The sequence below is a fragment of the Mustela nivalis genome, assembly GCF_964662115.1.
Source record: "Mustela nivalis genome assembly, chromosome: 4".
In the NCBI taxonomy this organism is placed as follows: Eukaryota; Metazoa; Chordata; class Mammalia; order Carnivora; family Mustelidae; genus Mustela; species Mustela nivalis.
The window spans coordinates 99,800,062-99,824,307 of NC_139023.1; the positions used below are offsets into that span (position 1 = coordinate 99,800,062).

The following is a 24,246-nucleotide window of genomic DNA, read 5'->3' on the forward strand; positions in this document are numbered from 1 at the left end:
GTCTTCACATGGCTCCTCACATGGCAGTGGGGCAAGGGAGCTGTCAGGAGCCTCTTTTCTAAGGACACTAAGCCCTTCTTGAGGGCTCCACCATCATGACCTAGTCACCTGCACAAGGTCCCACTCCAAACACCATCACACTGGGATTAGGCCTGAATATATGAATTTAGGGGGGATGCACAAACATTAGGCTACAGCAGGGAGTTCTCCAGAAACACCACTTTTGAGAGGAAGTGACCTCTGAGCTTCGACATCAGGAAGAAGAGTGGGACAAGGAAAAAGCTGTCAGTGGGCTCATCTGTAGGCAAAATCCACAGTTGAGGTATTTAAGAAAATTCTTCTCCCAGAGCTGAGAAGTGTTAGACAAATACTCACTCCTTTGCCACAGTGGGCTTCTGTAGATTCATCCCTCCCTCAAATAAGGCTGGATTTGGGCATGGGAAATCAGAAACCTGAGGGGCAGCACAGTCCTGAAAGTAACTGTGTTCTGAGGGGGAGAGTTTAAAAGAAGTATCCTCCAGTTTAAAAGCCATGTTTCTGTTAAATTGTGACCATCTTTCTCTCTTTGGAGGTCTGCTCCCTCTTCCATTTCCTAACTGGACATTAAGTTTAAAAAATTTTTTGCTTAGCGGTTAAAACAAGAAACAAAAAACCAGACGTGATACTATTTCAGTTAAAACTGAAAGTTTAATGAAAGCACCAAAAATTATGTTAAAGATGAGGATTAAACACTAGGTATTTGGAAGATATATAAAACAAATTACTATTATTTTTATACATCTAATAAATCGAAAGGTACAAAACCATAAAATGCCAACATATACAAGGAAAGCGTTAACAGTCCTTTCAGTGACTTACGATGTAAGATGTTTTTAAAGTGCTACAGTCTGAGGCACTGTATTTAAAAGTTTAAGGAACATCTGATTTCAACAAAATCTCACGGAACAGGTTTCCCCCAGCCCCCAAGTAAGCTACAAACTGCTTGGTTAGGAATGTTGAAAATTTATGTATAAATTAAGGAGTAATGAACTTGCTAATGCCAAATTATTAGTGCAATTCAAACGCATATAAAATTCCAGGAACAAACTGTCCTGCTCAAGATACAGTGAAACCACACAAGCATCATCTCATCACAAATCTAGACCACAACCGCTCCATTTGCTCACAATTCCTGGACAATCTGTTTATTTGTTTTGTTGTGTTTTGTTGTTGTTGTTGTTGTTTTTTAGTTGACAAAAGTCCTCAAGGCACCTAGAGATTTGCCTGGACTTCATCCATCTGCACTGAAAAGGCCAAGCAGACTCCCATGGCTCAGGAGGCAGCAGTAAGGAGTAGTGGTTTGGACAGGACTCTCCAGTCACAAGGACTCGTAGGTCTGAAATGAACAGTGGGACCTTCTAACTAGGTACCTTCACTTGGCTGATGCTCGGCTCTATCAGCTACAAAATAATGTCTTCTTACTAGAGTTTCTATAAGAATTATGCAGGCCTACAAGGAAAGTCCCCAGTGTGGTGCCAGCAGGAGGGAACGCTCCAAACTGTGGGTGAGCGTCTTAGGATCGTGGTTACTTCTCTGTCAGGAGGGGCTATGGGAGAATCCAGGAGTGCGCTGGCCATTCTTTGAAGCATTCCCTCGCTGGGGAAATACTGGCAGAGGAGGCAGGATTATTCCTCCTGGTTCAGGTCTGCTCAGAATCTTAGCATCCTGGCCGCAAGGTGGGAAAGGCCAATAGCCTTTCACATTACACCTTACACATTTCCAAGTACCCCCGAAAGGGCTCAGTGCCTTTTTTGAGAACCATTCTTCTGGAGGGACCATCCTTATGAAGGAGTGATGCAGTTCTATTAACCAGATTCAGAATGCCTCTGTGTCTCTGAGAAGTACTAAGGTGAGACAGAAAAAGCCTCGTGGAAGGGAGAACAAGAAAGGCATATTTGGCACAGTCTGTATCCTTCCCCGAGGAATCCCAGAATCAGAATTCCCAAGCTCACTATTCAGGGCTCAGGTGGAAAGGTAGAGCTATAGCCCCTCAAGCAACTCAGCAGAGAGCAACTCAGCACTGTGAAGCCACCTCTTTCGCCAGTAGTTGAAACAGAAGGCAGACATACACATCCAAACAGCCCTTCCTCTCCATACCCGACAAGGGCACTCGAGTACATCTACAAAATGTAAAAAACTAAATCACAAACAAAAAAAACAACAGTAACAAAACAAGCCTCCCCTCTCCCAGGACTGACATAGGATCTGTGGGGAGAAAAGCTCTAACTCATCATGACCGAAACCCACATCCTTCTCTGGCAAAGTATTCAAGTTGGAACCCTGCTTCCGTATTGTCACAGGTCTGAAGATGGAGGGTCTTCCTTCGGCTTCTGAATTTGTTCTTCTGTACTTAACAAGCGTTTTGGTGATGTTGGGAAAGACACGTGGCATTTGACCTTCCTTAGTGCTGAGGAGGGAGAGAAGGCACGTTTTCTTAACCTCATTGGGTGCATGAGTGATTGAGGCACTGAGTGATGGGGAGGAATGTTCACTGGTGGAAGCCATGGGGGGACAAACATGGATCTCCTGCTTCCCGACCCAGCACCCGGGTCCCCATCCCCTAAGTCACACACGTGCGTTACTAAAGTGACAGAAGCACCCTGCTGAGGGATGGTCCAAGACGATGCAAGCTCTACCCACCGTTCTGGTCTCCTTCTCGTCCAAGTCTGACCAGAGGCCACTGCACTGCTGGGTCTATCGTCAACTGCAGAAGGAAGAATCGGTTGAGGAGGAAATGTATTTACATTCTCTTCCTGGGCAAGTTCTTTATCTCTTTGAAACGATAACATTAAATGGGTGTGGGGCTAGAGTTAGACCGTATCTTCCAGTCAGAATGGGTTTCTTAGAATCCTTGGGTAAAGCGAAGGTGAAACTCTGCATTAGGCTCACGAACATCAGAAACAGTTCCATCTTTGCCAGTTGTTCTCCCATACATACCCGCTTCCCTAAAAACGAGATCAGAAGAAAAAGCTGGGATTAGAATACCCCCGCTCTTCCTATCTCAAGAAGAGCAATTTTTATATATCTCAATTAAATGTTTTATATGCAGATAAAGAGAGTTTGAAAATAAAATGGCCACATATTCCTCATGGCTTCCCAGAGAATATGCTGCTCAGAATTTTTATGTACTTAGTTCACATTTTAATTCCTGCTCATGAAAACTTATCCTCATTCTAGATGGGAACTAGAGACAGATCCAGGCTACTCTGTCTCCTTCAGACCTACTTTATCTCTTTCCTTTGCTCTTACCCGGAAGATTAAAGAGAGAATGAGTCAGAAGAGACTCTCTGGAGCATTCCTCTTTTATAGACAGAATCCTGCATGTGCCCATCCAGGTGTCTAAAAGAGGGACTGGTGAGATTCCAGAACCTAGCCTCTCAGCCACCAGTCCAGCAGAAGGTAACGAGATGCTCTTAACATCAATAGTTTCTTGGGACTCAATCATTGAGACAGCTCAGAAAGGGAGATTTTTAGTCATATTTAAGGATTTAATGCCAATTGCTTTCATTTTGTTTTTAAAATCTGAGATGAATATAGTAGGGCTGTACTATCTTGGTTATTTACCTCTTCTCTTACATTTGTTTGCTAAGAAAGAAATATTTTGGGGGCACCTGAGTGGCTCAATCATTAGGCATCTGCCCTCAGCTCAGGTCGTGATCCTGAGGTCCTGGGATTGAGCCCTGTGTTGGGCTCCCTGCTCAGTGGGAAGTCTGCTTCTCCCTCTCCTAGTCCCCCTGCTTGTGTTTCCTCTCTCACTGTCTCTCTGTCAAATAAATAAAATCTTAGAAAAGAAATATTTTTAAAGATTTTACTTATTTATTTTAAAGAGAGAGAGAGCATGAGTGGGGGGAGAGGGAGAGACAATCTCAAGCAGACTCTCTGCTGACTGAGCTCAAGCCCAATGCGTGGCTCCATCTTATAGCCCTGAGATCATGACCTGAGCTGAAATCAAGAGTTGAAAGCTTAACCAACTGAGCCACCCAGGCTCCCCAAGAAAGAATTATTTTTAAAAGAATATCATGAAATGACACAAGATTCTTTTAGTTCTACCTCTTTAATTATGCCATTAAGAAATAAAAGTTGAACTGACCTATTCCAAAAGGAATAAATGTTTCTCTTTTAATGAGTTGTCCTTGATCATCCAGAAATCGATTAGGGTAGAAATCATCTGGTTTCTCCCAAATGGCTGGGTCTCTGTGCACTGACCACAAGTTGGGTAATATCACTGTGCCTTTAGGAATGGTATATCCTTGGAGCACTAAAAAAAAACAACAACAAAAAAACCCAGTGTCATTCAACACGTTCTTACTAATAGTTCTCCCTAAATATCACTATCTGGAAAAAAAAAATCCACTTACATACCTAGCTACTTAACTTGTGGAGACTAAACACTGAGGTGCTGGAGGGCATCCTCACCACATGCTCCCAGGACCTAGATCAAGGTAAGGCATAGGAGTTGCTCTAACAGATGTTGAGTTAATGAATTAAATCAAACCAAACCAGAAAAACATTACAAATAATAGAAAACACTGAAACAGAAATCATAGGGCATTCCAGATAAACTTTCCAAAGAATTACAAATTTTATGATACTAAAAAATAATCATAAGAGAAAATATATTTACAATACTGCAGGGTAAAATATTTGCATGTAAGAGGACCCACATGGTTCAAACTCATGCTGTTCAAGAGTCAGCTATATTTTAAGGTAGTAAATGATAAATTATATCTACATATATGGTTTATGCATTCATGATATAACTTTTTCTTAATTTCTTCAATATTTCTAGGCTACATAGTTCATCCTGTGAATTTTTTCAAATCATTACAAATCTCCAAAAAATTTTCCAATATTTTTATTGAGAAAAGTCTGTGTATAAGTGGACCCATGAAGTTGACACTGTATTGTCCAAGGGTTAGCTGTACAGGGAAGTCAATGCAGGCTCTTAGCAGCTGACAAGTTCATATGCACACCCAGTGTATCAATTTGAAAACATGAAGTGATCCAATGTCATTTATAAGGTATTGACTCCTACAACTGCCTTATGACTATATTATATATATAATATATATAATATAACTATATTATATATAATATGACTATATTATATATATATAAAATATACATATTTAATATATATTTATTTCACATCATGGTCTATCTCCAGAGGAGGTAAGTTCCTTCTTATGAGGGAGTTTACATAGAGTCTGGGTCCTTATGTGTCAGCGACATGACAAACTGGACCCATTTCAGTGTAGGTGAGAAGTTGAAACAGGTGCCCTTAGAATCAGAAGGGCTCTTCTAAGTCTTTACTATTTGTGCTTCGGTTGTAGAACCATAAAAGGTAAAGTAGGATAATTCCCAGTTAAAATCCTTAATTTCACATATAGACTAGCTTTTCTGATCCTCCAAGAAGACTGAGAGGGGCCTGTGTTAACTTGTTTTTCCTGCCCATACAGCCATCTTAGATGGCAGCATAATGTGCTTGATAGCGTAAGTGTGCGTGCCCTGACCTCTGGAGAGCTGTTTGTAAGACAAGCTGGACAGAACCACCAGGACCCGAATAACCAACAGCTGAAGGCCAGAGCTCTCCCTGGTAAGCTGGGTAACCTTTGCTTATCCACGACATGATGTTCAACCCTCAGAATGGTCCACACACCATCACTTCAACTCCTTTGGATTAAAAGCCTGGGCTTCCCTCAAGGGCACTCAAAGGAGAGGGATCATAGACTTGCCTGTTTTCTCCGAGGTCATGTGAGGAATGGCGAGGGGCACCACCACCGTCAGCCTCTGCACCTCCATGATGGTGGCTTCCGTGTAGGGCATTTGGGCCTTGTCAGTGAGGGAAGGGACTCTGTCAGCACCAATGACCCTTTCAATTTCTTCCTGAACCTTTTCTATTACAAAAACGAAAAACGAAACAAAACAAAATTAAACAATAACAAATAATAATCCAGAAGATAAGCTAGGAGAACTGAGACTGCCATCCTATGCATACTTGTCATCACGTCATACCCACAACTGCTAAGCGGGCAGGTCAGACCTGACTCAGCCTTGGGGAGGGAGGCATTGGTCACACATTCCAAGTAGAGGCAGCTGGTCCCAGGGACCAGGGAGCAGCTTGCAACTTTGAAAAGTGGCTAGCAGGACAGATAGATGGGTAAAGGAGAAAGCATTCTGGAATCAGGGAGACCTCTCAATCATTCCCTCATATGAATAGTGAGCGGACTCTCAGGTTTTATGTGACACATGAGGTAGCCCAGCGTGGGCCCCAGGGATCCCTGCTCTCGGTTTCACATCCTTGTACGGTCCTCTCCTACCATCCTCTCCCACCTTGTACTACAGTGGTCTGTGTGACGCACAGAAGGAAGGAAAAGGGATGGTGGGTCAGTTCTGAGCTTAGCTTATAAAAGACATGGTGGCTCCTCTCTCAGGACTTGCTCTTTTTTGAGGGAAGGCAGCTGCCAAGTCAGGCAGCCTTACTGGAAAGTCCCAAATGGTAAGGCCTGCAGCCAACAGTCAAGTGGACACGCTGTCTTAGAAGTGGACCCTTCGGTCCCAGTCAGGCCTGCAGATGGCTGCAGCTCCGGCCAACCTCTCGACAACAACTTCACAAAAAATCCTAAGCCAGATCACCTGGGTGAAGATGCCCTTGGGTTCCTGACCCCCAGAAACTATGAGAGATAGTACATGGTGGTTGTTTCAAGCTGCCAAATTTGGGGATAATTTGGTACTTTTAACTTGTTAACAAGTTTGTTTGTTTGTTTACTTGTTAACTAATGAAGTAAGCATGATCTTATTCGTAATAAACAGAAGATGGCCCCACAGCGATGTCTACACCCCAACCCCCCAGAACCTAGGAAAATGATACTTTTTATGTGGCAAAAAAGAGACCTTGCAGGTGTGATTTGATTAAGGGCCTTGAGATGGGCAGATGATCCTGGATTTTCTGGGTGTGCACTAATTACATGGGTTTTAAAACCGAAGAACTTTTCCCAGTTTAGTGTCAGAGGGAGATCTGAGTAAAAGGAAATGCTCAGAAGAGTGGTAACATGTCTGGCTTTGAAGATGGAGGAAGGGAGCCAGGAGCCAAGGCAGTTGGAAATGGAACCTTCTCCAGAACCTCCAGGAAGGAATGCTGCCCCACCAACATTTTGATGTTAGCTCAGTGAGACACAGACCTTTAAGATAACAAATTCATGTTCATTTAAATCACTAAGTTTGTGCTGATTTGTTATAGGACGACAGAAAAGCAATACACTGTCCTTCTTGTTGGTCTTCCACTGTGAACTTCCAGACTCTACCTATCAGTATCGATGTGGTCAAAATAGCTCTGTGATCTTGAGAAAGTCACATAGCTTCTCTGGGTCCCTGGTCCCCATTTCCAGAACAAGATGACTGGTTCAGATAATCACTGTAACACCCCTTAGCCCTGGATGGTCCTTCTTTTCTAAAAGTCTTCCACTAGCATACATTTCACACCCAACCAGACTTAGAGATTTAAAGCAGGGGCAAGAAGAAAGGACGTTAGCCCCATTGTCTAGAAACTTGGGAGCTGCACTGTTAACACCTTCCCAACTCCTTATGGGATTCGAGTATTTCCACTTTGTTTACCAGCCTGAAGACACTGCTCAGTGCCAGGAGCTACAGGATTGCCCAAGCTGCTGACACCAATTTAAATACTCTGGCTTTGCTTGAATGAAGGAGGTACAGGTACAGGTTAATTACCTTGAACGTCAGGGTTCAGTGACATATACAGAAGGCACCAAAGCAAGGAGTTAGTTGTGGTATCAGTCCCAGCAATGAAGAGATCACCAATGATATAAAATAAGTAATCTTCATTAAAGCTACTGTTGCTGTTATTTTTTCTCTCCTCCTCCACATGGAGAAGGTACATGTCTATAAAGTCCTGAGGGTTCTCTACATCCAGAGACTCTCGATGGTCTTTGATGATTTTTTTAAGGAAAGTGGTAATAGCCTTTTCAATTTGTCTTAATTCCTTAAATGGTCCGAAGGGAAGATAATAGAGCCAGGAGCAGATGTTGACCAGGAGGAGCTGGGTGTTCAGACAGACTTCTAGCGCTCGCGACATGAGACTGAGCATCTCCTTAAACTCGCTATTGGTGTAGTCAAAGCGCTGGCCAAAGCACAGGGAGCAAATGATGTTAGAGACAGCATTGTTGACAATGGGGAAAGGGTCGAAGGGGTCTTCCCCGTGCTTCTGCATTTCCTCTCTCACATACTGAAACTCTTCAATAATCCTGGGCTCCAAGCTCAGCTTTCCCAAGCCAAAATGACGAAGAGTTGAATGCGAGAACTTCCTCTGTTGTCTCCACACCGGGCCGTAATGTGCGAACACAATCCCTACAAAAGGACAGCGAGAAAGAAGGTGAGAGAGAACAGTGCCTGATCCTACCGAGCAGGGCCTACGATGAGGCGTGACCTGTGTTTGTCAAGTCCCGTGTGCAAAATTCAGGCACAGGGAGAGATCACCACCAAGAAGAATGATTAGCAAAACTGAATTATCAAGACAGTACATGTTCCTAATAAGAAAAATCATTTCCAATAAGGCTTATTATGATAGGTAGGAACTCCCGGTGAAATGAAAAGCAACGAATTTCAATTTCCAGAGTTGGCATAAATTTCCAAATCTTAGGCTTCATTAAGAGTAAATCCAGGCTTAAAAAGTGCTTCAGGCTGGATATTCCCATATTCTCAGCATTCTGAATAGAATGAGGCAGGGCCATTATTGGATTGTGCCGACCATTAAGATCCCAGTTTCTGGCATCATTTTGGGGATATAGGAGGAGCTTGTTAAATATTAACTGAAAAAATCAACAGCCCAACTTGGATTATAAACCCCGGCTATCAGTTTGGATCCGAATAGCTGGCAGGTACTCTAAAATGTCTGTTGCTGGCAATAGCCCTAATTTAAAAACCTCTGAACTCAAGGTCTCCACAACTCTACCTTATTTGATCCTCACTTACATTATACATGTCCCACCACCAACGCCCAACAGAGTCGTTCCAAGATGTTGTGTCAAATTGTTTTCAAATATTCATTTCTCATCACCTATTTCACCCTCTTATTTTCCATGGGCCCTTTATTGTTCCAGCTGGTTCTCCTTTCCCATTTAAAAAAAAAAAAGATTATTTATTTATGACAGAAAGAGACAGGGAGAGAGGGAGCACAAGCAGGAGTATGAGAGGGAGAAGGAGGCCTCCCACTGAGCAGGCAGCCTGATGTGGGGCTCGATCCCAGGACCCTGGGATCCTGACTGAGCTGAGGAGAGACGCTTAATGACTGAGCCACCCAAGTGCCCCTCTCCTTTCCCATTTTTAATTGACATCATTTCTGGCACTTTTGAAGACATGCTTCACGTATTTAACAAATATTTCTGAATGCTGACTATGTGCCCGGCACTGGGATGTTGTAAATATAGACCCTTCTCTGTGGTTAAATCTCACAGTCTTGAACACCTCCATAAAATGCCCCTCAAAATAGACATCCGTGTGGTCAAACAAATCAGACAATCTATCAACTCAGCTTTTCTCCTTGGACTCTGCCACATATCTGCTCAAATCCACAGCAGCTGCCTTCCCAGATCTTCTGTTCAGGTGTCTGGTAACTTCTGTGTGGCATTATTTAGGACTTTTCTTAGACTCTCCTGTGTTGGACCTATTTCCCAGATTCTACTTCTTCCTCTTTCTTGTTTCTTTCCCTGATTTTGCTAAAGCAAAAATGCCTGGGAGGCAAATTTCTAAGATTTTTAAAAAAACATATTCTACCTCTTCTACTTCCTCAGAATTTTGAAGACATTGCCAAGAGTAGATTGATGAGTCATAAAATATGTATATCTTCGATGTACAGAAGACTTGCCAAGTTATGAAGTGCTTAATGTACATTGTCTTAACCACTGTTACTTTTTTAAGATACAAATAAGACTTCATAGTAAGTCTTAACATCTAATAGGAAACCCCCCTTCTTGTTTTCTTTCAAAACTATTTTTTAAATTATTATTATTCTTGGCTCTTCACTCTTTTATAAAACTTTGAAGTCAGTTTGTTTTTTCAAGTTCTATTAAAAAAAACTTTGGGGATTTTCACTGAAATTGCATTTAATTTACAGATGTGAAAACTGCCTTCTTTCTGATAATTGAAGCTGCTTGCAGTGCAAGAATAAATCCAATTTTGGTTACAGTTTTATTTTGGTTTTAATTGTTGGATTTGATTTCCTAATATATTTTTAAGATTTATTTATTTATTTTAGAGATCAAGAGTAGTAGCAGCAGAGGGAGAGGGAGAGAGAATCCAAAGCAGATTCCAGCCGAGTGTGGAGCCCAATGCAAAGCTCCATCTCACAACCCTGAGATCATGACCTGAGCTGAAACCAAGAGTGAGATGCTTAACCAACTGTGCCACCAGGGCCCCCCCCTAATATTTTTTTCATGGCCAATAAATTTCCACTCTCATAATACACTTGTCTGAATATACTGGCCTCCTGAAATGAGCCAGTGTATACTCTTTCTCTCTGGAAGAATCTGTCTAAAATTATAATGATACATTCCTTTTTTTTTTCTTTCATGCTTTTGTTCTTTTCCAGATACATAAGGTTGGTCATCTAACTCACTAATTTTCAGACCTTTATCCCAATAAATAACTTAAGAATCTACATTTGCCTCTGAGTACCACATAAGCTACAGTCCACAAGTATTGTTTGCATGCATTTTCATTATAATCGTGTTTAAAAATTTTTTGTTATAATTTTTTTTGCTACCTAAATTTATTTGTCTTATACTGATTTTTGGCACTAATGAGGCTTGCTTTTTAGCCTAGTATGTGATCGATTTTAATAAAATTTCCAAAAAAATTGAGAAGAATTTTTATCTAAATCAGTTGTTGGATACAGGGTTGTTTATATGTCCAGTAGAAACCTGATAAATGTTGGAATCCAATCTTTTGTATCCTTAGCAAATTTTTATCTTCCTGCTCTCTCAATTATTCAAATACTAATGTTAAAATATTTTGGTATGCTGGTACATTTACCAACTTCTCTTTGCAATTCTGCAAGTTTTGCTGCAGAATTCTGCTATGTAGCTCTTTATAACTATCTATCTATCTTTTCTCTTAGATGTATATACACTTAGGTACATGCAAGTTTAAAATTATTATATATTCCTGGTTTAATAAAAAGCTTCCTTTATCACCACTTAATTCACTACTTAACAATGATTTGACTTAAAAAATATATTGTCAAAAGTATATGTAAAGTAAATGTTGTCAAAAAGATATCAGCTTTCCTTTTTAAAGTATTATCTCAGTATAACATTTTCCTTTCATTTATTTTGAATTTTAATGTACCCTTATGTTTGGGATATGTCTCTTTTTGGGAGGAGGGTATGTCTCTTTTAAAATAGCATACATTTGGGGGGACCTGGGTTGGTCAGTCAGTTTCAGCTTGGTTTTGGCTTAGGTTGTGATCTCATGGGTCATTGAGATCAGCAGGGTCAGGCTCCAGACTCAGTGGGATTCTGCCTGGGGATTCTCTCCCTCTGCTCCTCCCCCTGTGCACATTCTCATGCATGTTCTCTCTAATAAATAAGTAATCTTTTTAAAAAATTTATTAATATTACATTTGGGTTTTAAAAAAAATCCATTCTAACAAAAATATCCATTCCAGCAATCTCTTAGCCAGTCAATTTTTCCATTTACATTTAATATAATTACCAACTTATTTTTAATATATTATTTTGAACTTTGTCCTACTGTATCTGTTCTTCTTCTTTTCTTCTCTTGCCCTTTTTTGACTTAGAGAAACAGTGAATTCTCACCCTCAAATTTTTAACACATTTATTTACAGTCTGGATTAACAATCAGCAAACTTCAGCCCACAGGGCAAATCCAGCCTGGTGACTCTTTTTATGGTAAAAAAAAAAAAAAAAAAAAAAAAAAATATATATATATATATATATATATATATATATATTTAACAAAGATTAGTTTTTGCTTTTTAAATGGTTGGGGAAAAAAAAAAAATCAAAACAATATGTCATGGGGGCACCTGGGTGGCTCAGTGGGTTAAAGCCTCTGCCTTCGGCTCAGGTCATGGTCCCAAGGTCCTGAGATCGAGCCCCACGTGGGCTCTCTGCTCAGCAGGGAGCCTGTTTCCTTCTCTCTCTCTCTGCCTGCCTCTCTGCCTACTTGTGATCTCTGTCTGTCAAATAAATAAATAAAAATCTTTAAAAAATATTTAAAAAGCCCAATATGTCATGAAACCCATTACATTCACATTTCAGGGTTTATAAATAAATGTTACTAGAGCACAGCCAGTTAATGAGCCACTGTACTTCAGTTACATATAGTCTGTGGCTCTTTTGCACTAAAATGGCAGGGTACTTGCAGCAGGGATTGTTGGTAGGAGAGAACACTTTCTCTCCCAGGGCCCAAGCCAAGACAGACACATTTCCCTGTTTTCTTGTGCTGGTGGCCAGGTTCGTCAGGTGTTCTTTGTCAAATTCAATCTTTCACTCAAAGTGAAATTCTTCAAGAGTCCTCTCTTATCTAGAGGCAACTTTTCATCTTGTGTGATAGAAGGTCATATCTCTTTGCCCTCCCTCCACTTAGTCCACATCCTTTTCCAAGGGGTCACTAAAACCTAAGAGTGCCCAGAGCATTTACTTTCTGTTTTCTGAGGGAGTGGGTGTGGTGATAAGGAACTGGTCTAGCTGTATTTTATATGCACTTCAAACTCAGTGGCTCATCCCTGTCCCCTGTAATCACTGGACCTCCAATTCCTGAGACTTTCTGGAGTTCTGCAGGGTAAACTGTCTCACCCTCCACTAGTACACTCCTCTCCTCCATGTAGACACTTAGGGAGTGGTCATCCTCCACTCTATGAAGTCATTGGCGAATCCTAGGTCTACTTTTTATCTTCGAATGTTGTGGTGCAGGATTGTAGATTCACTTCACCATGGACAGAGTGTGTGCTTCTGTTAAAAGTCCCTCTGTTTTAGTGTGTGATTATCAAGACAAAGAAGAAATGGAAATGTCTTAACCATTCCTGACACTAAAACTCTCCCTTGATTCAATTAAGCCCCATAAACTATTTCCTAGGCAACTGCAGCTTAGTCACTCTTCCTGCAATTAACCATGGCCAAGTCTTGCTGATTCAGCATGGAGACATTGGTCCCCTTCTTTTTCCTCACTTCATGATTTGACACTAATTTTAACTGCTGTCTAATTTAAGATATCACACATGACATCTGTGCTTTGTCCTATTTCTCAAGAAACTATTTTTCTTTTATTAGGTCTTCAGCCTTTATCATCTTCTATCTTTCAAACTGTAGATTTGTATTCAAACATATTTTACCTATTAAAATGCCTCTTTTCTAACAGTTTTTCCAGTATTTATGTAGAGTCCCCATGTGCCAATTGCTAAAGGAATACAAATTAAAAAGACATAATACCTCTCTTTAAGATGTTAGTCTTTTGAGGAACTAGATCAACCAACAATCCATATCCACTGTTGTATGTTAGACTGTACTGAAATTACATACTGTATTGAATGCTCTATGTTGGATTGTACTAAATTTGCAGAGTCGGAATATATGCTGTTGAATGTGGTACTGTTGGGATGTGTTGTCTTGAATTTTTCTGTTGGACTGTGCTGAAGTTGCATAGTTGGAGTGCGCAGTATTGAATGTTTTATGTTGGACTGTATTGAATGTTGCGCTGCTAGGATATATTGATTGGATGCTGTATGTCAGAGGTGTACTGAAGCTGTAATGTAGAAAAAGGAAGGAGCACCACGTCAGCTGAGGGAAGCTGGCACTTCTCTGAAGAGAGGACACGTGAACAGATGCCACATTTGTAAATAAAGGTGTGTGTGAAGGCACATTTTAGAAAAATAAAAAACTTGAGCAAAGTTAAAGAGGATGTGGGGCACCTGGGTGGCTCAGTGGGTTAAGGCCTCTGCCTTCGGCTCGGGTCATGATCCCAGGGTCCTGGGATTGAGCCCCACATCAGGCTCTCTGCTCCGCAGGGAGCCTGCTTCCTCCTCTCTCTTTCTGCCAAATAAATAAATAAAATCTTAAAAAAAAAAAAAGTTAAAGAGGATGTTACAAGAAGGGCTAAACTATCTTTAGAAAGAATCAGGTTAAGATAAGGCAAGGAGATGGAGAGAACCTACTCAGAAGTGGCGGATATTTGAAGACTGGGACATCTGACAAAGAGTTGACAGGTATGAAATCCTGGACAAAAGAGGTGACCCAGGAGACCACGCCTGAGAATGCTCGGATGAGTGGCATATGGAAAGAATTAATGGCCTCAAGCTTCCAAACTTCACAAAACACTCATGTTTCGGAGCCAGAATGGCTTAAGGTCTTAGGACTGTCTGAAAGAGAGTCAGGCCCTTTCTACAGTTGCTGACCTCTCCACTCCTAGCCCTGAAAAGCAACTCTATTCATGGATATATACAAGCGCTTCATTTCAAGGAGGATGAGAATACTAAAACATAAAAATGGCTCCAAAGCAAAAATTAGGACTCTTCTTGTTGGGAATGACAAAAATATATCCTTAAGTAGGTTTGACAAAAATATAACCTGAAGTAGGTTTGGCAAAAAGGCCAATTAGGCTGTGGAAACAAAAGCAGGAAAAGCTGGGCGTTATCAGATCGGAGAAGACTAAAGCCCACACAACTCTTTCTCCCTGCACCGATTTTTCACTACTTTCTGCGTGGCTTCATTTCTTCCCTATTGCAAACCACTTTTTCCAAGCATCAGGAGCTATCTTGGGATTCCTAATCTCCCATTTTCCCCACCAGAGAGACAAGACCAGATAGACGTTGAAAAATGCTGGAGGAGGATTCAAATGCTTTAGTCCAGTATTTCATGATGATAGCAATTTGGATACCCGAGGTTTATTTTGTGTCTTGAGTTTTCTGAACTACACTGTAAATATAAATTCTTGAGTTCTGTGCCCAGCCTACAGAGGAGCCACTGGTACAGAGAGGTAAGATATTCTGATCAAGTCATCTTTGATCTGGGTCTATCCCTTGACTAATCACTGGCCGGAGAGGGGAGTTCATATAGGGCATCTCATGCTCCGAAGGCAGTCAGTGGGTACAAAGGGGTGGTGAAAACAAAGAGGTCCTCAGAGGGGAGAGCTTGTCCGAGGAATAGGTGGTAGAAAGTTGAAACAAAAATCCACTTAAACCAAATACAGGATAGGCTAAACTGACTGTGATACATTCTCACAAAGGAATGGTGTACAGCTCTTAGGATCTTTGCAGGAGAATACCGAATAATGTGGAAATATACTCCGAAAATTTAAGCGACAAAAACAATGTGAATATGACTCCATTTTAAAGAAGGAAATACATTAAAAAAAAAAAAATACATGTAAGAGGTGCCTGGGTGGCTCAGTGGGTTAAGCCTCTGCCTTCAGCTCAGTCATGATCTCAGGGTCCTGGGATCAAGGCCCACATCGGGCTCTCTGCTCAGCAGGGAGCCTACTTCCCCCTCTCCCTCTGCCTGCCTCTCTGCCTACTTGTGATCTCTTGTCTGTCAAATCAATAAATAAGAAACCTTTAAAAAAAATACATGTAAAATGTGATGAGCACTAGGTGTTACATGCCACTGATGAACCACTGAACACTACACCTGAAACTAATGATGTATTATATGTTGCTAATTGGTTCTACGCTTCTAAAAAAGGGAAAAAATACATGTACAAATACAAATAGAAAAAATACTGGAAGGTTGCCACAGGCTGAATGTTTGTGTCCCTCTCCAAATTCATATGCTAAATCCCAATGGGATGGTATCTGAAGGGAGGTCTTTGGGAGGAGACTGAAATCATGAAGGTGGAGCCCTCAGTGTCCCTGTAAGGGAGGCCCCCGAGATCTCCCTTGCCCCTCTTCCAGCATGTGAGGTTACACATTCCTGTGGACTAGGAAGTGGGTCCCCCCAAGACACCAAGTCTGCTGGGGCCTTGACCTTGCCCTTCCCAGCCTCCAGAACTGTTAAGAAATCAATTCTGCTGACGATAAGCTACCCAGCTTGGTCCTCTGTTAAAGCAGCTCAAATAGGCTAAGACAAAGGCAATACATAAATGATTCACAGACCTGTGCCCCTGGGCCAAATCATACATTATATGTTAATAAAAATAACTTTTTAAAAGGCCAATAATGGTTATCTCAAAATAACAGTGATCATAGAGATTTTCAATTCTATTTGGAAAGAATGGAAAGGAATTCTTTTTTTCCTTTCCCACGTTTCATGTTTTATAGTAATATACATACACTAAAGTAAAAATACTTAGTTTACATTAAATTTGACGCAATTTCCATTTATCACACATGTATTTTCTTCCTCCTGAAGCAGAGAAGGCGCTATCCATCTGCTGATTATTTTCGGCCTTTCTTTCTGTAGCGTCAGAGAAATGTTCCTCTTAGTGGGAATTCAGGCCTTCTTGATATGAATACATAATGATTTCAAATACCTATTTTACTGCACTTACTACAAAATTTGGTTATCCTGCTTTCCTCGTTCATTTTTAAATTCATTTGAACTTTCATTTTCTATTTTCATTTCCTAATTTCATTTTTGCATCATGTTCCCCTTTAAAGTAGTCAACACTGACTAGTCTATACTTTTAAACTTCTTCCAAATTTCCTTACTTTCCATTTTTATGGCTCTACAGCTTGCTTTCGCTCTTGTTCAAAGCCTCTAGCAATCTTTTAAAATTAGAAAGGATCTAATTTCTATCAACAAGGAAATAAATCAGCTAACAAAAACTGGAAGTAGAAAGGTAATTTCAAGGCACCTGGGTCGCTCAGTCAGTTAAGCATCTGACTCCTGATTTCAGCTCAGGTCATGATCTCAGGGTTGTGAGATCAAGCCCCCACACGGGGCTCCATGCTGGTTGTGGAGACAGGTTAAGATTCTTCCATCTTTTCCTGCCAGCCGCCACTCCCCAATCTTGCGTGAACTCTCTCAAACAAACAAATAAATAACACATGTAAGTTTAAAAAAAAATACCAAATGAAGCTCTGTATTGTTTATGAATCTGAAGCAAATCTGAGTGGTAAATAAATGAACTTATATTGCTCTCTGAACTTCATATTTGAAATATTTTGTAATAAAAATGTGATGTGCAAAACCTTTGAGAAGAAATAGACCACGTTTAGAGTAAAGCACTCTTTGGTAGCCTTGGTTCTAACTTTGTAACTTTATTTCCTATTCCCATTCAGAAAAACAATTATATAGATTAAAGAATATGATGGCCATGAAATATCTCTATGGCATATTTAGCTTACTATAGTCTTCATGGGCTTAAAAGAAGATCAACTTGTCTAAGCATGATATTTTGAAAAAATTCAAATATAATAAACAAAATAAACAACCTCCCACATTCTAGAACTTTTTGGCAACGTGCTGTCAACTATTTCATGCCTACCTGCACATATCACTGTTTATGAAACATTCACTTCTCTGCTAGTCTTGCAACTTTAGCAGCAACATTCTCCAAAAATATATTGTAATCAATAATTTATTAACCTCTAATTCCTAATACTGTTTCTCTTTCTCCTATTCTCTACACATCTCTTTCCTAGGCAACTTCACATTTTATAATTCTACCATTGGAAATAGTAGCCAAAGGTAGCCAAGTAGCTCAGCCTTTAGCTCTCATGGCTTCTCTCTTCAGGCTGATAACTTCAGTCTATCCTTTTCTTGATCTATAAAGTCTGCTCAGAAATTGTCTGGTCCTTCTGCCTCTGAGGGACATCTTGAAATAAACTCACATTCTCCCCTTTTATTCTTCACCGTTGAAAAAGTTCCATTAAAAACATTCCTCAGCTATCTCCATTTTCCTATTCAAATTATCTGTTCTCTACTCTAGGTTAATGCCACAAGTATTTCCTTTGTGACTATGGTTCTTCCTTCACCTTCTCTTGTCCATCACCTTCACCAGCCACAGTGTTTTTCTCAGTTTACAGCCCATGATCCAACACACATCCATTAGAATTCTAGAGCAGTATCACCTAAAAAATCCTGTCTCTTGCAGGAATGAATATTTTGAGATGCTGAAACACCAAGTTACCCCAGATTCCCAGTCTCTTCCTACATAAAGGATCTAATAATAAGTTGTGACCCAACTAATACTTAGAAACTGTTTCTTACAGATTTTCAGCAAACCATAAACCCACTAAGGACCTCAAAGAAGGAAATCTAACTCATATCTTAAAAAAAAAAAAATCCAGAGGAAAAGACAGACATGCAAAAAAAAAAAAATTACAATATAATGTAGTAAGTGCATCAGACATGCAAAAAAAATTATAATGTGGTAAATGTATCAACAGATGCTTATATGCACATAGCTACTCATTTCTTGATTACCTACTTGTACCAATTAAGTGGGGGAACGAGTGGTTCACAAGACAAACCAAATCTTTGCCCTCACAGAGTTTCTATCCCATTGGTAGGTGGGGCTTGTTAGTAACCTAAATATTTTCACGGTGTTCAGTGACTGAAATATGAACAAGATAAAATAAGTTGTGATATTGGGCAGTGTCTAAAACAGGACTGAAAGGTGACAACTGGCCTGAGAGAACATAAGGAGTCGATCAAAGTGAAAAGTTATTCCACGTCCAAGGAAAACAAACACAGCAGACTGGAACAGTCACGAGCTTGGCAGAAATCTGCCTAATTTTTCTAGAACAGGTAGAAATGTACAAGTAAAGGCAGAATCAAAAGAGCTAAAGTCAGAAAGGCAGGCAGGGACCAAGTTGTTTGGGGCACAATAGGTCAAGGATGGAGCTGGAGGCAAGTTTGATTCATGGGGGTTTTTTTGTTTGTTTTGTTTTTAAAGATTCTATTTATTTATTTGGCAGAGAGAGATCACAAGTAGGCAGAGAGGCAGGCAGAGAGAGGGGAGGAAGCAGGCTCCCTGCTGAGCAGAGAGTCCGATTCGGGGCTCGATCCCAGGACCCTGGGATCATGACCTGAGCAGAGGCTTTAATCCACTGAGTCACCCAGGCGCCCCTGGTTTATGGTTTTTAAAAAGAGATCCTTTGAAAGCAGAGGCTTTAATCCACTGAGTCACCCAGGCGCCCCTGGTTTATGGTTTTTAAAAAGAGATCCTTTTGGCTGCTGTGTGGATTAAAAAAACAAGAGTGGAAGCAAGCAGGCTAGTTAAAAACCTTCAAGCGTCAGATGAAAAATGATGGTACTGACTGAGGGTGCTGACAATGGAAATGGAAACAAGTGGATGGATGTAGAATTGTGTCTGCAGGAGGAAGGGATGAGATATGCTGACTGACTGGCCGGGGTGGAAGAGGAGCAGGTTTTAAAATAAAACAGTGGAGCCATGGAGAAAGGGTAGCTCACCTCTCCTTGGTGGAGTGGAGAAGTATGTCATTCTCAAAGAGGTGACTTTCAAGCAGGTATGCAAAAAATGGAAAATAACAAGTGTGGGTGAGGATGTGGACAGACTAGAACCTGGTTCATTGCGTCTAGGGAATGTAAAATGGCGCAGCTGCCATGGAAAATAGTAGGACAGTACTCAAAAACTTAAATATAGAATTGCCATATGATCAAGCAATTCTATTTCTGGGTTTCTACCAAAAGAATGAAATGGAGAAGGACTTGAATGGATGTGTGCCATGTTCCCAGCAGCATTTTTCATAGTCGCTAAAAGGCAGAAGTACCCAAGTGGCATCAGGGGACAAAAAGCTAAACAAAATGAGTTCTAGAAATTCAATGGAATGGTATTCAGACTTAAAAAGGAAGGTAATTGGGCACCTGGGTAGCTCAGTTGGTTAAGCTACTACCTTCAGCTCAGGTCAGGATCCTGGAGTCCTGGGGTCCAGTCCTGCATCAGGCTCCCAGCTCCATGGGGAGTCTGCTTCTCCCTCTGACCTTCTCCCCCCTCAAGCTCTCTCTCACTCAAATAAATTAACCAAAAAAAAAAAAAAAAAAACCCAAAAAAAACCCTCAAAAAAAAAAAAAAAAGGAAGGCAATTCTCACACAAGCTACAATAGAGAAGAACCTTAAAACATGATGCTGAGTGAAAAACGTCAACCACAAAAGGACAAATAATGTATGATACCACTTATATCAACTACCTAGAACAGAACAGTAGTTGCCAGAGGCTAGAGAGAAGAAGGAAGGGTTTTTGTTTGTTTGTTTTTTGTTTAATTTTGAGTAATCTCTATCCCCAATGTGGGGCTTGAACTCATGGCCCCAAGATCACAGCTGAATGCACCACCAACTGAGCCAGCCATGTGTCCCAAGGAGGAAGTTGTTAAATACTTGTTTAATGGGTATGATGTTTCAGTTTTCCAAGATGAAAAGTGTTCTGCAGATAGTTGTAATGGTTTCACAACAATGTCAATGACTTAGTGTCACTGAACTTAAAAACGATTAAGATGGCAAATTTTATGTTATATGATCTCACCACAAATTTTTTTTTAATAAAAAGGGAGAGGGGCGCCTGGGTGGCTCAGTGGGTTAAAGCCTCTGCCTTCAGCTCGGGTTATGATCTCGGGGTCCTAGGATCAGGCTCTCTGCTCAGCAGTGAGCCTGCTTCCTCCTGCCTGCCTCTCTGCCTGCTTGTGGTCTCTGTCTATCAAATAAATAAGTTAAAAAAAAAGGGGGGGGGGAGCAAACAGGAGTTCTCCAGGCAGCCATGAGATGGAAAGAAAATTCTAGGTAGAAGCAGCAGTGATGTGTGAAGGCACGGAGTTGGGGAATTATGAACGGTGACATTTGTTTTTCAGTGGGATATTTAAAACATTATGATCATCATTTCTATTCATTTAAAATCCTGATGCAGAACTCTGGCTTAATCAGATTCAAAAAAGCCTGGATCTCTTTATGCCACATTCCACATTCTCCTAGATGTCAATCTAGTGGTGAAGACTTACATCCAGTTACAAAATTATGCAGCCCCAGTTTTGTTAAGTGCGGTAAAGTTAAAGCAGTTGTGCACAGAAATTGGTTCCAAAAGGGAGCTTAACCCGGATAGGAAGTGAGAAAAAATTTCCGGAGGGAAAGACATTTAAATGTAACACCTGACTGATGAAGAGCAATTAAATTAACATCTGACTCAGACAAAAAAAAAAAAAAAAAAAAAAAGTCTGGGATCTATAGCAGCCAGTAAGAGAAAGGGTAAGACTGATAAACAAAGGGGTGGGGTGATGGAGTTAGGGAAAGGGTAAATGTGATCTTTTATTGCAGTAGGTAATATGTTTCCCAACATTCAAATCTGCCCAACTTGGATTTCCAGAAGCAGACAGCAGAAGCTACAAACCCAGTAAAAGAGGTTTGCCAATAGGCTCCTAACATGTTTCCTGGACCTTTTATCTTATGGAAAATACCTTCTTAAGCTCTCATTCAGAACTCAGAAGCTGTAAAGAATATCCCTGCCTCCTTCTAACATGGCCAAGGTTTCCCCCTGGGGCCACACAGCCTTGAGAATGAGGCCTTGCTCTGGGAAGGACAGAACATCCCTGGAAAGGTAGAACCTGGCTTTTACACATCCCTCCCACTCCCACCCCTGTCCCCATTACCCTTCCTTAACTTTCCGGTGGGTTTCCTACTTCCGATCTCCAACTATGGTCGAGTCACCCATCCAGCAGCTCAGCACGATCTTAAGGGCACCGTTAACGGGACGCGACGCCGCTCCCTGCCACTTCGGGGCTGGGTGCGGGTGGGCTCGGTGAGGCTGCTGGAAAGGGCGCAGGAGGCGCCGCATCGCGCATTCACGCTGCCCGCGACCCCCAAGGCTCCAGCTCACCCTTCTCCTTGGTTACGAGGGAGACCAGGGGCACTCGCGGGCGGTCGCTAAAGATCTCGGCCTGCTGCACCAGCGCCTCGCGCACACTGTGGAAGTCGCTGAGGACCACCACCAGGTAGTGGCCGATGAAGAAGCTGAAGACGTTGCCGTAGACTCGGGCCAGGTCGGCCAGGAGCAACTGCGGGCTCAGCGCCGAGGGCTCCATCCCTGCGGCCCTCGCCCGGCGGTGCAGCCAGCTCTTCCGTCGGAGGAACGGAGGCAGCAGCACGAAGCCGAAGTTGCCCACCACGGGCCAGGGCGTGGGCCCGGGAGGGATGCCCCGCGCCCGGTGCCGCCACAGCCAGCTCCAGCCGAGCAGCGCCGCGAGGCTGAGCAGCCAGAGCGCGCCGCCGGTGGGGTCCAGCCGCAGCAGCCCGGGAGGCGCGGGCAGCAGGCGCAGAGGCCAGGGCGAGCCCTCGGCGGGGGGCTGCGGCAGCCCGGGGGAGGCCATGGCCGGGCGCCGGGGTCCGCAGCCTCGGCTTCCTCGGGCGGACCCTTGGAGACCGAAAGCTGACTGCGGCGCCAGCTCCCCCGGCGCCCACAGCTGACGGCGCCGCGGGGCGCGGGGCGGGGAGAAGGGCGGTGGAGGGCGCCCCGGATTGGCCGCGCGCACCGCCCGCCTCCAATCAGCTACGCCCGAGCAGAAACGGGGACGCGCTCGCAGCGTGGTATAAGCGGTCCTCTGGGAGGCGGGGCGCGCGATCCGAAAGTTTGACCCCAAAGTCCTGTTGGGCTGCTTCTCCGGGTCGGGCAGGGCAGTTACTGCCCTTGACACAAAGATGCTTGCGTTCCGATTGGCTGTTGGGTTTCCTCGTGTTACCCATGTGTCATTTGAGTGCATGAACGGTGCTTGAACAGGCCGCTGACATGACTCAGCCTCAACACCAGCGCCTCTACCCTAAGGGTCCCCGCCCCGCTCGGTAGCAAAAAGACTGGGTTTATCTGAAGCAGGACTCGGAAAGAAGAGGCCGTTTCCTCCCTTCAGAGACAGGAGGACTATGGGAAAGCAAAGTGCAGAATTTGCAGGTGCAGACAGCTAACGTTGCGGGAAGGATGGGCGGGGTGGGGACGTGGGGGAGTAAAGCTCTCAGAACGTGCCTCTGGCAGAACTTTGTGCGGAGAGCGAAAGCTCAGCGTTTATTTAAACACGTAGCCTGGGTAAAGCAGTGAGCCTAATCTAGGGATAGATTAAAAAAAAAAATAGACTTGGAAGATTAAGTAGCTAATAATATAAAAAGAAAATTAATCGGGTGAAGAGGGATGACAATATTATTATTGGTATGAGGCCAACCCTGAAATGCTGAGATTTTCATACAATTAAGTATGAATTGTATAATACGTTTAAGGCAAAGTCCTTTAATCTTCCCCGATAATGGCTCCTAAGAGCTTTCCTTTCCATCTCCTATACGCTAAACCCTCTGATTTCTTGTCAATGTGAAGTTGACACACAGAATGGTCGGTCGATAGCAGATGACTTATCTACTGAAAGGTCAGTTTCTTAAGACTCAATCTAATTGGTCGTAATGAACAAAGTTCTTTTCCGAATTTCGGATGCCTTTTAATTCTTCCCCATACATAGACCCTAAAAGTTTGAACACCACGGACTACTTATAAAAGACTGACTAAAGCATAGTGAGTCCTCTTTATTCATTCTCTGATCCATTCTGCTATTTAAATACCCAGTGCATAGCACTTTGTTAGGGCTGCCCTCACAAACTAATAGAGTAAACTAATGTTTCATAACACCATGGATAAAACTTTTTAAAATTTTTTTAAAAAGATTTTATTTCTAAGTAATCTCTATACCCAACATGGGGCTGGAATTTACAACCCCAAGGTCAAGAGCTGCATACTTTACCAACTGAGTCAACCAGGTGCCCCTGGATAAACATTTTTTTTTTTTTTAAAGATTTTATTTGACAGAGAGAAAGAGAGCACAAACAGGGGGAGCAGGAGAGGGAGAAGCAGGCTCCCCCTGAGCAGGGACCTCGATGCAGGGCTTGATCCCAGGACCCTGGGATCATAGCCTGAGCCGAAGGCAAATGCTAATCAAGCCACCCAGGAGCCCCTGGATAAACTATTTTAACCATGTAGCTCATCCAGTACTTCTTAGGGTTAAATTTCCCCAAATTATATGCAGGGATTTCTTGCCAGAAAAAAGAAGACTTTCTGCCCCACTCTTCCTATTTTAAATGGGTGAATAAAATGTAATCCTTAGCAGTTAAGGAAGAGAATACTAAAAGATCTTTGGGTAGGGAGCGAGAGAAAGGAACACAAGGAGAGCATTGAGAAAAAAAATCCTTTTTTATTGAATACTCAGGATAATTTTATACCAGTCTCTTTCCCACTGAAATCCTTCTTACTTTACA

At 42.1% G+C, this 24,246-nt stretch overlaps 1 protein-coding gene across 1 annotated transcript; it reads right to left on the reverse strand.

The window, feature by feature from the left end:
* Positions 1–667: 667 nt before the first annotated feature.
* On the reverse strand, positions 668–22,519 carry CYP2U1 (cytochrome P450 family 2 subfamily U member 1). The gene is made up of 5 exons (XM_082728570.1): positions 21,839–22,519; positions 7,768–8,403; positions 5,775–5,936; positions 4,130–4,297; positions 668–2,984 (listed from the first exon to the last, which is right to left on the reverse strand). Exons 1-5 carry the CDS (start codon positions 22,326–22,328, stop codon positions 2,806–2,808), a joined length of 1,635 nt encoding a protein of 544 aa, XP_082584696.1. The 5' UTR covers positions 22,329–22,519; the 3' UTR covers positions 668–2,805.
* Positions 22,520–24,246: the final 1,727 nt, after the last annotated feature.